Genomic DNA, 12899 nt, shown 5'->3' with positions numbered 1-12899 from the left:
GTATATATATATATATATATAAATAATATGGATGAGCGATGATAGAGCGGCATAGGCAAGATGCAATAGACGGTATAAAATATAGTATATACACATATGAAATGAGAAATGTAAGATATGTAAAGATATGTAAGTGGCATTATTGAAAGTGACTAGTGATCCATTTATTAAAGTGGCCAATGATTAGAGTCTGTATGTAGGTAGCAGCATCTCTGTGTTCTTGATGGCTGTTGAGCAGCGCTAGGTGCTTGATGGTTATTGCGACTTCACTTGAAGAAACTTCAAATGTTTTGGGGATTGACTGACCTTCATGTCTTAAAGTAATGATTGACTGTCGTTTCTCTTTGCTCACTTGAGCTGTTTGAGGCTGCTCCAAAACACCACCAGCGGAGAAAAAGTATTCAGAGTGGACTTTTAGTCCTACACAGGAGGCGTGAACACCATCCACCGCTTCCGAGTTTATTACTTGCTAATATTCAGTCTCTGGATAATAAAGTAGACGAGCTCAGGACAAGGATCTCCTTACAGAGAGACATCAGGGATTGTAACATACTCTGTTTCACGGAAACATGGCTCTTTCGGGATATACTCCCCATCCATACAGCCAGCTGGCTTCTCAGTACATTGCGGAGACAGGAATAAAGAACTCTCCGGGAAGAAGAAAGGCGGAGGTGTATGTTTCATGATTAACTACTCATGGTGTGATTGTGATAACATACATATACTCAAGACCTTTTGTTCACCTGACCTAAAATACCTCAATCAAACGCCGACCATATCACCTCCCAAGTTAATTATCTTCGGTTATAGTCACAGCCGTGTATATTCCCCCTCAAGCCGATCCACGACGGCCCTCAAAAAGCTACACTGGACTTTATGCAAACTGGAAACCACATATCCTGAGACCGCATTTATTGTAGCTGGGGATTTTATCAAGACAAAACTGAGTAAAACGCTGCCAAAATTCTACCAACAGTAAAGAGACAAAGTGGAGTTGCAATTCAACGGCTCAGACACGAGACATGTGGCAGGGTCTACAGACAATTACGGACTACAAAGGGAAAACAAGCCATATTACGGACACCGACGTCTTGCATCCGGAAAAGCTAAACACCTTCTTCGCCCGCTTTGAGGATAACACAGTGCCACCGACGTGGCCCACTACCGAGGACAGTGGGCTCTGCTTCACTGTGGCCGACGTGAGTAAGACATTTAAGCGTTTTAACTCTCGCTAAGCTGCGACCCAGAAAGGCCTCCCTAGCCGTGTCCTCAGAGCATGCACAGATCAGCTGGCTGGAATGTTAACGGACATATTCAATCTCTCCCTAACCCAATCTGAAGTCCCAACTTGCTTCAAGACGTCCACCACTGTTCCTGTACACAAGAAAGCAAAGGTAACTGAATTAAATGACTATAGCCTTTTAGCACTCACTTCTGTCATCATGAAGTGCTTTGAGAGACTAGTTAAGTATTATATCACCTCACGCCATAGACCATAGACCCACGTCAAATTGCTTACCGTCCCACTAGATCCACAGATGATGTCATCACCATCACACTGCACACTAACCTATCCCATCTGGACAAGAGGAATATCTATGTAAGAATGCTGTTCATTGACTATAGCTCTGCCTTCAACACCATAATACCCTCCAAGCTTATCATTAAGCTCGGGGCCCTGGGTCTGAACCCCGCCCTGTGCAACTAGGTCCTGGACTTCAAGACGGGCCGTCCCCAGGTGGTGAAGGAAGGAAACAACACCTCCACTTCGCTGATCCTCAACACAGGGACCCTACATGGGTGCATGCTCAGCCCCCTACTGTACTCCCTGTTTATCAATGACTGTGTGGCCACACTCTCCTCCAACTCAATCATCAAGTTTCCAGATGACACAGCAGTAGTAGGCCTGATTATCAACAATGACGAGACAGCCTACAGGGAGGCGGTGAGAGCCATGGTGGAGTGGTGCCAGGAAAATAACCTCTACCTCAACGTTAACAAAATAAAGGAGCTGAGATCGTGGACATCATGGAACAGCAGAGTGAGCACGCCCCTATCCTCATCGATGGGACAGCAGTGGAGAAGGTGGAAATGGTCCAGTGCCTCCTCAACCTCTGGAGGCTGAATAAATGTCTTGACCCCTAAAACCCTCACAAACTTTTACAAATGCACAATTGAGAGCATCCTGTTAGGCTGTATCACCGCATGGCAACTGCACCGCCCGGGAACCTCAGGGCTCTCCAGAGGGTGGAGTGGTCTGCACAATGCATCACCACCGGGGGCAAACAACCTGCCCTCCAGGACACCTACAGCAGCCGATGTCACAGCAAGGCCAAAAAGATCATCAAAGACAACAACCACCCGAGCCACGGCATGTTCACCCCTCTATCATACAGAAGGTGTGGTCAGTACAGGTGAATCAAAGCTGGGACCGAGAGACTGAAAAACAGCTTCTATCTCAAGGCCATCCGACTGTTAAACAGCCATCACTAACATTAAGTGGCTGCTGCCAACATACTGACTCAAATCTCTAGCCACTTTAATAATTAAAAATTGGATGTAATAAATGTATCACTAGTAACTTTAAACAATGCTACTTTATATAATGTTTACATACCCTACATTACTCATCTATATACTGTACTCTATACAATCAAATGCATCATGCCTATGCTGTTCAGCCATCGCTCATCCACATATTATTGTGTACATATTCTTATTCATTCCTTGTTGTTGTGAAATTGTTAGATTACTTGTTGGATATTACCGCATGGTCGAAATTAGAAGCACAATCATTTCGCTACACTCTAATTAACATTTGCTAACCATGTGTATGTGACCAATTAAATTTGATTTGCTTTGCTCATCTCATATGTATATACTGAATTAAATTCTATTGGATTTCAGTCTTTCAATCTAATATTTATATATTTCTTAATGACATTATTTTACTTTTAGATTAGTTTGTAATGTTGTGATATGTTAGATACTTCTCCACTGTTGGAGCTAGGAACACGCGTTTCACTACACCCACAATAACATCTGCTAAATATGTGACCAATATATGTGACCAATAACATTGGATTTCATTTTCATTTCAAGTCACTGAGCTCTTCAGTAAAGGCCAATCTACTACCAATGTTTGTGTCTGGAGATTTCTCATAACTGTGGTTGAAAATAACAAACACACTTCTGACAGCACTGAACCTATAGCGCTACCGTAAGCAAAAAGATTTTCCATTACCTTCGGTTTGTTAAAATAGAGCCCTGTATCTTATCTGGTTATCTCCCTTAAGGTTCAGTAAACTAATAGTAATGTTTGGTTAGCGCTGCTATCGGTACAGGGGAGTAGAGGCTTGCCTGCACACTGAATAGAGAATGTGGAGTCAGGGGAAAAAGAAGCTGATAGTCACCTCCTTAAGTCTGATAAGGGATGTGAACACACACTCACGCGTACCCATATCACACCCGCTTGCATTCATGTGTGCACATATGTGTGTTTGGTACAGTATATAAGATCAGTCCTGACCCAAGCTAAGGTGTATCCACCACTAGTTGTGATTTCAGGAGTGACCATGAAGTGTCTGGTTATTGTGCTGGTATGTGCTGTGCTCGCTGAGGGAATCCACAGGTTAGTACTCACTTGATTTATTTTTCACTCCATCCAGTTGCTCTTTTTCCCTAAAACACAAATTTTCTTTTCTCATCTCTCATAGTCAATGATAACGCCTTGTCGCTCTCTCTACCTATTTGCATTTGCAGAGTTCGACTTCATATCTGAGTGTATCTATGTTCTTGTTACCCTAGGATCCCTCTGGTGAAGCATAAGTCAATCCGTGAGAGAATGATGGAGAACGGAGAACGCCTGCCCTACCAAGACCCCGCTCTCAAATACTTTCCTGACGAGTTCGCTGGCTCCGCCACCATGTACATCAACAACTACGCCGACGTACGTACATGCTATAATACACAAGCTTATGGTCTATCTAGAATGTTACTCAATGTCCTGTCTATATCTGTCTATGTCCACACTAGTCTATTTTCATATTCCAGAATGAAATTCTATGATGTAGGCTAATGTAGAAAATGTGAATTGTAGGTCTAACTAGATAACAACCATGTCAAGATAACATCTAACTCCATGAAGTAGAGTCTAAACCACGCCAACCACTCTAGATCTGATGTGTTGTTGTATGAATGTATTAGCAGCACCTCTATCTTTTGTCAACTGTACTTTCCCTGTTGTGTTTTCCAGACCACCTACTATGGAGCCATCACCATCGGTACTCCCCCCCAGTCCTTCCAGGTGTTGTTTGACACTGGCTCTGCCAACCTGTGGGTTGACTCTGTACTCTGCAACACTCAGGCCTGCAGTGAGTACAGCTGGATAGCTTCATGACAATATTACAACTATCTACTATGTGTATCAATGACCTACTACTTCCTCAACATTAAATGTTACTAACTGTACTACTACTTTTACTACTACAACAGTACTTCTACTACTATCAGATATATTTAAGTCCAATATCACTTCTACACACTTCCCAGATAAATACATTGTAGACAGTATCTTTCCTCTTTAAGTTGTTTGTGTCCCTTCCTCCTGCAGACACCCACACAAAGTTCAACCCCCAGCAGTCGTCCACCTACTCAGCTAATGGGCAAACTTTCTACCTGCCCTACGGAGCTGGCAGTCTCAGTGGAGTCTTCGGATATGACACCGTCAACGTGAGTCCCACCATAACAACCTTACAAATACTTAACTACTTCTACCACAGTTTTTCTTCACTACATGCAATAAAAAGCCACAACAGATACAGCCATGTACATGTACTTCCATTCTAATAAAACCAAAGTGTTTCCATGATGCTGAGTGAGTGTGTTGTTTGTCACCTCTTTAGGTCGGTGGTATTGTCATCAACAACCAGGAGATTGGTCTGAGTACTGACGAGCCAGGTCAGAATTTTGTTGTGGCCCAGTTTGATGGTATCCTTGGCCTGTCCTACCCTTCCATCTCAGCTGGACAAGAGACTCCCGTCATGGACAACATGATGTCTCAGAACCTTCTACAGGCTAACATATTTGCATTCTACCTGACCAGGTCAGTACTCCTACCATTACATATACCACATATCTACCACACATATACCACTACTTACCACACATATACCACTACTTACCACACATATACCACTACCACTACTTACCACACATATACCACTACAGATGTCAGATCTTAATTGGACCCCTTTCGCAGCAAGAGGAAAATAATCCTGCAGAAGGAGGATTTGAATATCTGAAGAATGATTTAGAACTGTTCCAGTGGGCAGCTGGAAGCGTGTTTGTGCACAAAGCAGTACCATACCTACATTCTACCTTATGTAGGCTACGTGAAGGCTTCATTACATTAACTGTTTTATTATATGTTGAAGGAAAGCAATAGGCAGAATTAATCATTGTTTTCCTCAAATCCTGTGTGATCCAGCGGTTACAGCCACTGACCCCGGTACATACATGTCAGAGTCGGCATGGGTTCAAATTCGGCCCACTGCCCTTTGACTCATGGATCAATGTCTATTTTTGACACATTCATTCCGCGTGGTTACATGATTAAAACAGAAACAACTCAAAGGTTAACAGTTCAGGAATTAATTCAGTGAAGTTTAGGGCTATGGTTTGGGGAAGGCTTAAAACAAAATACAACAAAATGAAGGGCCTATGTTACATCAGTATTCAGAATATTCTTAACGCTCGCTAGAACATTGTGATCTGCCATAAGCAGCTCACTCCGAACCTCATGAGTTTGCATCCAATGCTGAGTGATCAGGTGACCAGCCTGAGACGACATTAGACCAACAAGTTAATTGCATTTATTTAAATGTTTTCAAGAAGTAAAATGAATCAACAAAATCATCTTCGATAGGCTCAAATGTATAAACATATTGACAGCTTTAAGAAATGAAATATTAAAAAGGCACACAGTACAGGCTTCCAATTCACACCAAGGACTAGAACTATAATCACAAATAATACATAGCCGAACTATAAAACACGGACAAGCGTCCACCCTGGAGGAAGGTTTATCGTTCTACTGTAGGCCTACATCTGTCAATCAGATGATGGCCCAAATCAGCTCATCATCTCAGCCAGGGAACAAACAGTAGAGCTTTTCACACTTCATTTATTACCACTCCCTAAAGGACCATGTCAGTGTTACCTTAGTCCTGCTTGCGACCAAAGTGTTTCAAGATATGTTCACCCTCTGGTTGGTATTGTCATCAGAGCAACAGAGTACTTTTTGAACAGACTACAGGTGATTTATCAATTTGATAAGCATTCCATACAATAGAAATAAAGTATCCACTGTGGGAATTTACCTGTTGGTGTAGCCCTTAGTTACAATTTTAATGTATATCACTGACATGTATCCAAAAGTATCTGATATGGTCATTTATAATTAACATTGGGGGTTAAATATCCTTAGACTGGCCATATTTAAAATGTGTAAATAAATCTAGTAAATTGGGGGGGATTTGAGATATTTGTGCCAGAAAGGTATGGCCTGGAATGGTAGGGTTATACGTGCTCGCTGAAGGCAGAAGCCCTAACCCACTTCACCCCACGATTTAACTCAATTTAGAACTTAGGACACACTTGAAACTTCTCATAGCCTAGTGGAGACCAATATCGATCTTCTGTTAATACGCTATATCAAACGACAGTTGTTTATGTATATGACTGCATTTCAGATACATGTTTGTACATTTGAATGTTGCAGTAATTTGACCCAGACCTAACGTTTCAGCGAGCGAGAGGATTTTGATATTTCAATAGCAAGCCCTGATCGACTGCCCCGGCATGGACAGAAAGACAATTGCTCTTTTTACAGGGACCCACAAGGCTCATTTGTATTTCCTGATGCAGCAGAAAAATGAGCAGTGACAAAAAAGTGAACAAGTTCAGATCTGACATCTGTACCCCTACCACTACTTACTTACCACATATATAATGTACTACTACCGGATTTAATTATAAAATACACACAGATATCACAGAACCTTCAGCAAGCAAATGTGTTCGCTTTCTAGTTGACCAGGAAATATACTTTAAAAATGTACTTACTTAATGATGTACATAATCAATGTTATATTCATTATTCCTGCTCCAGAAACTATATCACTGATATAAGGCACAATATTTTTGAGGAAAAAATCTTCCTGCCAAACGCCTACTTTATTTGTAAAACTGTTAGATGACTTAAAACTCTTTTTCTGTGCAGCGACGGCCAGCAGGGCAGTGAGCTGTCGTTCGGAGGAGTGGACAACACCAAGTATCAGGGTCAGATCTACTGGACTCCCGTCACCTCCCAGACATACTGGCAGATCGGCATCCAAGGGTCAGGATCAACCACACCAACCAAACATACTTAACCATACACTGACATCAGAACCACCAAAAGACTGGAAAAGCTGGGATGAAAAATGTCTAAGGCCGCTGTCAATGTCTGTCTGTCTAACACTAACCCTTGTACATCTCCAGGTTCCAGATCAACGGTCAGGAGACAGGGTGGTGTGGGCAGGGCTGCCAGGCCATCGTGGATACAGGCACCTCCATGCTGACTGCACCCAAACAGATCATGGGAACGCTGATGCAGTCCATTGGAGCCCAGCAGGACCAGTACGGACAGGTAGCAGGAAGCCATTATAAACCATAACAGACCAGTACTAACTGACACCATAAAACAGTGTAATCCAGAAAGTAGAGGTTGGGGAAACCAGTGCAGACCAGAGTAAACCAGTACAGGGATGTTTTGTGTCACTCATGTCTGTGAATTGTTTGTTGATGTAGTACACAGTGAACTGTAACCAGATCAACAGCCTGCCTACTCTCACCTTCACCATCAATGGAGTCAACTTCCCCCTGCCGCCATCTGCATACATTCAGCAGGTAAGTTAGTGTGTCGTGTGTGTGTGTTTGTGTGTGTCTGTCCATGTGTTACCATCTATGACTGATGTTAGGATAATGAAGGCCATTTTAGATGGCTCAAGCTGGTCCATATGCCTTCTGCATGTGAGTTTATCTGCCTGCCTGTGTGTGTGTGTGTATTGCACTCAACATGCGTGTTCTCCTCTCTATCCAGAACAACCAGGTCTGTTCCGTGGGGATCACCCCCACCTACCTGCCGTCCCAGAACGGACAGCCCCTGTGGATTTTGGGAGATGTATTCCTCATGCAGTACTACTCCGTCTACGACCGCACAAACAACCAAGTGGGCTTTGCCACCGTAGCCTAAACCTGACCAACATGACCATGACCGCAAACCAATGCAGACACCGACCGTTCTTAGAAGTCTACCACCCCAAACCTCACACAGAATCTATTCCACCTCTGACCATTCTAGAACATCAATCACCAATGGCAACTATTCTGAATCACTCATAACAACCACTCTGGTTATTTTAGAACACATATTACCCATGGCAACCACTCTGCTCATTTATATTACACATATTACCCATGGCAACCACTGTGGGTCAGTTTGGCTTTGGTCCAGTGTGGTTAAAGCAAGCATCGACATCATTGGGTTAAAGCTGTGGTCTTTGTTAGATGACATCTGCTAATATATTCAGTTGAGCTGTAAGGTTGTTTCCTTTCTACTCTGGCATTGCAACGACAACCTCCTAGTTCCCAGACAACATCGGATGTGAACACAGGTTCAGCCATGTTGCTGATTGCATCATGATGCTGAGTGAAAAAGTAAAGGACTTACAGAAACACAGTGAAATATGAAAATATAATTTTGGACACTTAAATGCATATCATCTCAAGACTGGATGTATTTGGTGTTTGTTTAGCTTCCATGTAGACTGAATAAACTATTGAAGTGCACAATAATCGTATTTGTTTTGAATCACTGTATTTGACACATCAAGCTCATGATGACTAAGACTGACATCACACCTCACATTCACCACTGACTGTTGCCAGAAACTGCAACAAAAAACAACAAGAGCAGCTTTACCCAATTGGAGCCTGTAAATATATCCAACCATCTACACATCATACATGTAGAAATAACTTAATATCACAGAGTCAAATATGCAATCTGTTAAATGGCATTAAGACCGAAGTATCCTCAGGAGAGCAGAAGCACTGTATACTGTGAAATGGACTTTAATGAAAGCTTCAGCATTTCACTTCTCCTAACAAGCGGTCATTATCTCTGTAACATGGTCAGGGGCTGGTGTGTGTGTGCGTGTACATGTGAGTATTTTTGTTTGTTTCTAATTTTGACTGACATTAGGATAACGGAGGCCATTTTTGATGGCTCAATCTGGTCTATAAGCCTTGTGTGTGCTTAAGGCAAGCCACATGTGAATGTGTGTGTGTGTGTGTGTCCGCGCGAGCGTGTGTGTCTAATTAGGAGGAAAGCTCTGTAGTGACATGTTCAAGACTCTACAGTGACACATTTTCACCACAACATGAAACACACACACAGGCATGCATGCACTCACACGTACGCACACACACGTGTGCACACACACTCAACAGCATGAATAGGAAGGCTAAAAAGATCGAAGCAATCAACCACCCGAGCCACTACCTGTTCACACCACTATCATCCAGAAGGTGTGGTCAGTACAGGTGCATCAAAGTTGGGACCGAGAGAATGAAAAACAGCTTCTATCTCAAGGCCATCAGACTGCTAAACAAATCAAATCAAATCGTATTTGTCACATACACATGGTTAGCAGATTTTAATGCGACTGTAGTGAAATGCTTGTGCTTCTAGTTCCGACCATGCAGTAATATCTAACAAGTAATCTAACCTAACAATTTCACAATAACTAGTGTAAAGGAATATATGAATGAACGATGGTCGAACGCAATAGGCAAGATGCAGTCGATGGTAAAGAGTACAGAATAAGATGAGTAATGTAGGGTATGTAAACATTATATAAAGTGGCATTGTTTAAAGTGGCTAGTGATACATTTATTACATAAATTATATCATTATTAAAGTGGCTAGAGATGAGTCAGTATGTTGGCAGCAGCCACTCAATGTTAGTGGTGGCTGTTTAACAGTCTGATGGCCTTGAGATAGAAGCTGTTTTTCAGTCTCTCGGTCCCCGCTTTGATGCACCTGTAATGACCTCACCTTCTGGATGATAGCGTGGTGAACAGGTAGTGGCTCGGGTGGTTGTTGTCCTTGATGATCTTTATGGCCTTCCTGTGACATCAGGTGGTGTAGGTGTCCTGGAGGGCAGGTAGTTAGCCCCCGGTGATGCGTTGTGCAGACCTCACAACCCTCTGGAGAGCCTTACAGTTGTGGGCGGAGCAGTTGCCGTACCAGGCGGTGATACAGCCCGAAAGGATGCTCTCGATTGTGCATCTGTAAAAGTTTGTGAGTGTTTTTGGTGACAAGCCAAATTTCTTCAGCCTCCTGAGGTTGTGGAGGTGCTGCTGTGCCTTCTTCACCACGCTGTCTGTGTGGGTGGACCATTTCAGTTTGTCCACGATGTGTACGCCGAGGAACTAAAAACTTTCCACCTTCTCCACTACTGTCCCGTCGATGTGGATAGGGGGGTGCTCCCTCTGCTGTTTCCTGAAGTCCACGATCATCTCCTTTGTTTTGTTGACATTGAGTGAGAGGTTGTTTTCCTGACACCACACTCCGAGGGCCCTCACCTCCTCCCTGTAGGCCGCCACGTCGTTGTTGGTAATCAAGCCTACCACTAGTGTCATCTACAAACTTGATGATTGAGTTGGAGGTGTGCATGGCCACGCAGTCATGGGTGAACAGGTTGTTCAGATGTTGTTACCTACCCTCACCACCTGGGGGTGGCCCGTCAGGAAGTCCAGGACCCAGTTGCACAGGGAGGGGGTCGAGACTCAGGGTCTTGCGCTTAATGACGAGTTGAGGGTACTATGGTGTTAACTGCTGAGCTGTAGTTGATGAACAGCACTCTTATATAGGTATTCCTCTTGTCCAGATGGGTTAGGGCAGTGTGCAGTGTGACTGCGATTGCGTCGTCTGTGGACCTATTGGGGCGGTAAGCAAATTGGAGTGGGTCTAGGGTGTCAGGTATGGTGGAGGTGATTTGGTCCTTGACTAGTCTCTAAAAGCACTTCATGATGACGGAAGTGAGTGCTACGGGGCGATAGTCATTTAGCTCAGTTACCTTCGCTTTCTTGGGAACAGGAACAATGGTCGCCCTCTTGAAGCATGTGGGAACAGCAGACTGGGATAAGGATTGATTGAATATGTCCGTAAACACACCAGCCAGCTGGTCTGCGCATCCTCTGAGGACGCGGCTGGGGATGCCGTCTGGGCCGGCAGCCTTGCGAGGGTTAACACGTTTAAATGTTTTACTCATGTTGGCTGCAGTGAAGGAAAGCCCGCAGGTTTTGGTAGAGGGCCGTATCAGTGGCAATGTATTGTCCTCAAAGAAGATGTTTAGTTTGTGGTCTGCGACGGGGCTTTTTCCTTTTGTAGTCCGTGATTGACTGTTGACCCTGCCACATACCTCTCATGTCTGAGCCGTTGAATTGCGTTTCTACTTTGTCTCTATATTGACGCTTAGCTGTTTGTATTCGGTCATGTTTCCGGTCACCTTGCCCTGATTAAAAGCAGTGGTTCGTGCTATCAGTTTTGCGTGAATTCTTCCATCAATCCGCGGTTTCTGGTTGGGGAATGTTTTAATAGACGCTGTGGGTACAACATCACCGATGCACTTGCTAATAAACTCTCACCGAATCAGCGTATTCATCAATGTTATTGTTCGATGTTATGCAGAACATATCCCAGTCCACGTGATCGAAGCAATCTTGAAGCGTGGAATCCGATTGGTCTGACCAGCGCACGGGCGCTTCCTGTTTTAGTTTCTGTCTATAGGCTGGGAGCAACAAAATGGAGTCGTGGTCAGATTTTCTGAAAGGAGGGCGGGGGAGTGCTTTATATGCGTTGCGGAAGTTAGAATAACAATGATCCAGGGGTTTGCCAGCCCGGGTCGCACATCCGATATGCCGATAAAATTTAGGGAGCCTTGATTTCAGATTATTCTTGTTAAAATCCCCAGCTACAATAAATGCAGACTCAGGATATGTGGTTTCCAGTTTACATGGAGTTAAATTAAGTTCTTTCAGGGCCGTCGATGTGTCTGCTTGGGGGGGACATACACGACTGTGACTATGATCGAAGAGAATTCCCTTGGTAGATAATGCGGTCGGTATTTGATTGTAAGAAATTCTAGGTCAGAAATTCTGTTGCCGCGATGCATGAAGAAGCCAGGTGGCTGTACCGACGCTGATGACGTATCCCAAGTGAGCCATGTTTCTGTGAAACAAAGAACGTTACAATCTCTGATGTCCTTCTAGAATGCTAACCTCGCTCGGATTTCATCTACCTTGTGGGCAAGAGACTGGACATTGGCGAGTAGTATGCTCGGGAGAGGTGCGCGATGTGCCCGTCTACGGAGCCTGACCAGAAGACCGCTCCGTCTGCCCCTTCTGCGGCGCCGTTGTTTTGGGTCGCCGGCTGGGATCCGATTCATTGTCCTGGGTGGTGGACCAAACAGAGGACCCGCTTCAGGAAAGTCGTATTCCTGGTCGTAATGTTGGTGAGTTGACGTTGCTCTTATATCCAATAGTTCCTCCTGACTGTATGTAATAAAACCTAAGATTTCATGGGGTGTGTAAGAAATGTAAGAAATAACACACAAAAAAACTAAATGCTGCATAGTTTCCGAGGAATGCAAAGAGAGGCGGCCATCTCTGTCGGTGCCGGAAGTAGATGCAATCACTAACTCAGAGAGGCTGCTGCCTACATTGAGACCCAATCACTGGGCACTTTAATAAATGGATCACAAGTCACTTTATACAATGCACTCTAAATA

The 12899-nt window shown here is 43.8% G+C and overlaps 2 protein-coding genes across 4 annotated transcripts in view; one reads left to right on the top strand and one right to left on the bottom strand.

The window, feature by feature from the left end:
- The window catches only part of mapk8ip2 (mitogen-activated protein kinase 8 interacting protein 2), a 135398-nt gene that overhangs the window by 100277 nt on the left and 22222 nt on the right, over positions 1–12899 (bottom strand). The window lies entirely within an intron of this gene.
- Positions 3486–8898, top strand: LOC110496606 (gastricsin). Its single transcript, XM_021572601.2, has 9 exons — positions 3486–3631; positions 3808–3949; positions 4256–4373; positions 4613–4731; positions 4905–5104; positions 7283–7399; positions 7543–7690; positions 7852–7950; positions 8144–8898. The coding sequence occupies exons 1-9, from the start codon at positions 3576–3578 to the stop codon at positions 8294–8296; spliced, it is 1152 nt and encodes a 383-aa protein (XP_021428276.1). The 5' UTR covers positions 3486–3575; the 3' UTR covers positions 8297–8898.

The sequence above is a fragment of the Oncorhynchus mykiss genome, chromosome 2 (genome assembly GCF_013265735.2).
Source record: "Oncorhynchus mykiss isolate Arlee chromosome 2, USDA_OmykA_1.1, whole genome shotgun sequence".
Taxonomy (NCBI): Eukaryota; Metazoa; Chordata; class Actinopteri; order Salmoniformes; family Salmonidae; genus Oncorhynchus; species Oncorhynchus mykiss.
The sequence above is the reverse complement of the archived record's forward strand: the minus strand, read 5'-3'. Positions and strand labels throughout refer to the sequence as shown.

Excerpts from the sequence above, each read along its gene's own strand:
- LOC110496606 (XM_021572601.2), top strand. The coding sequence starts at position 3,576 with ATGAAGTGTCTGGTTATTGTGCTGGTATGTGCTGTGCTCGCTGAGGGA. Across the intron at positions 5,105-7,282 it reads TTTGCATTCTACCTGACCAG|CGACGGCCAGCAGGGCAGTG; the intron begins GTCAGTACTCCT and ends TTTTCTGTGCAG. Across the intron at positions 7,951-8,143 it reads CATCTGCATACATTCAGCAG|AACAACCAGGTCTGTTCCGT; the intron begins GTAAGTTAGTGT and ends CTCTCTATCCAG.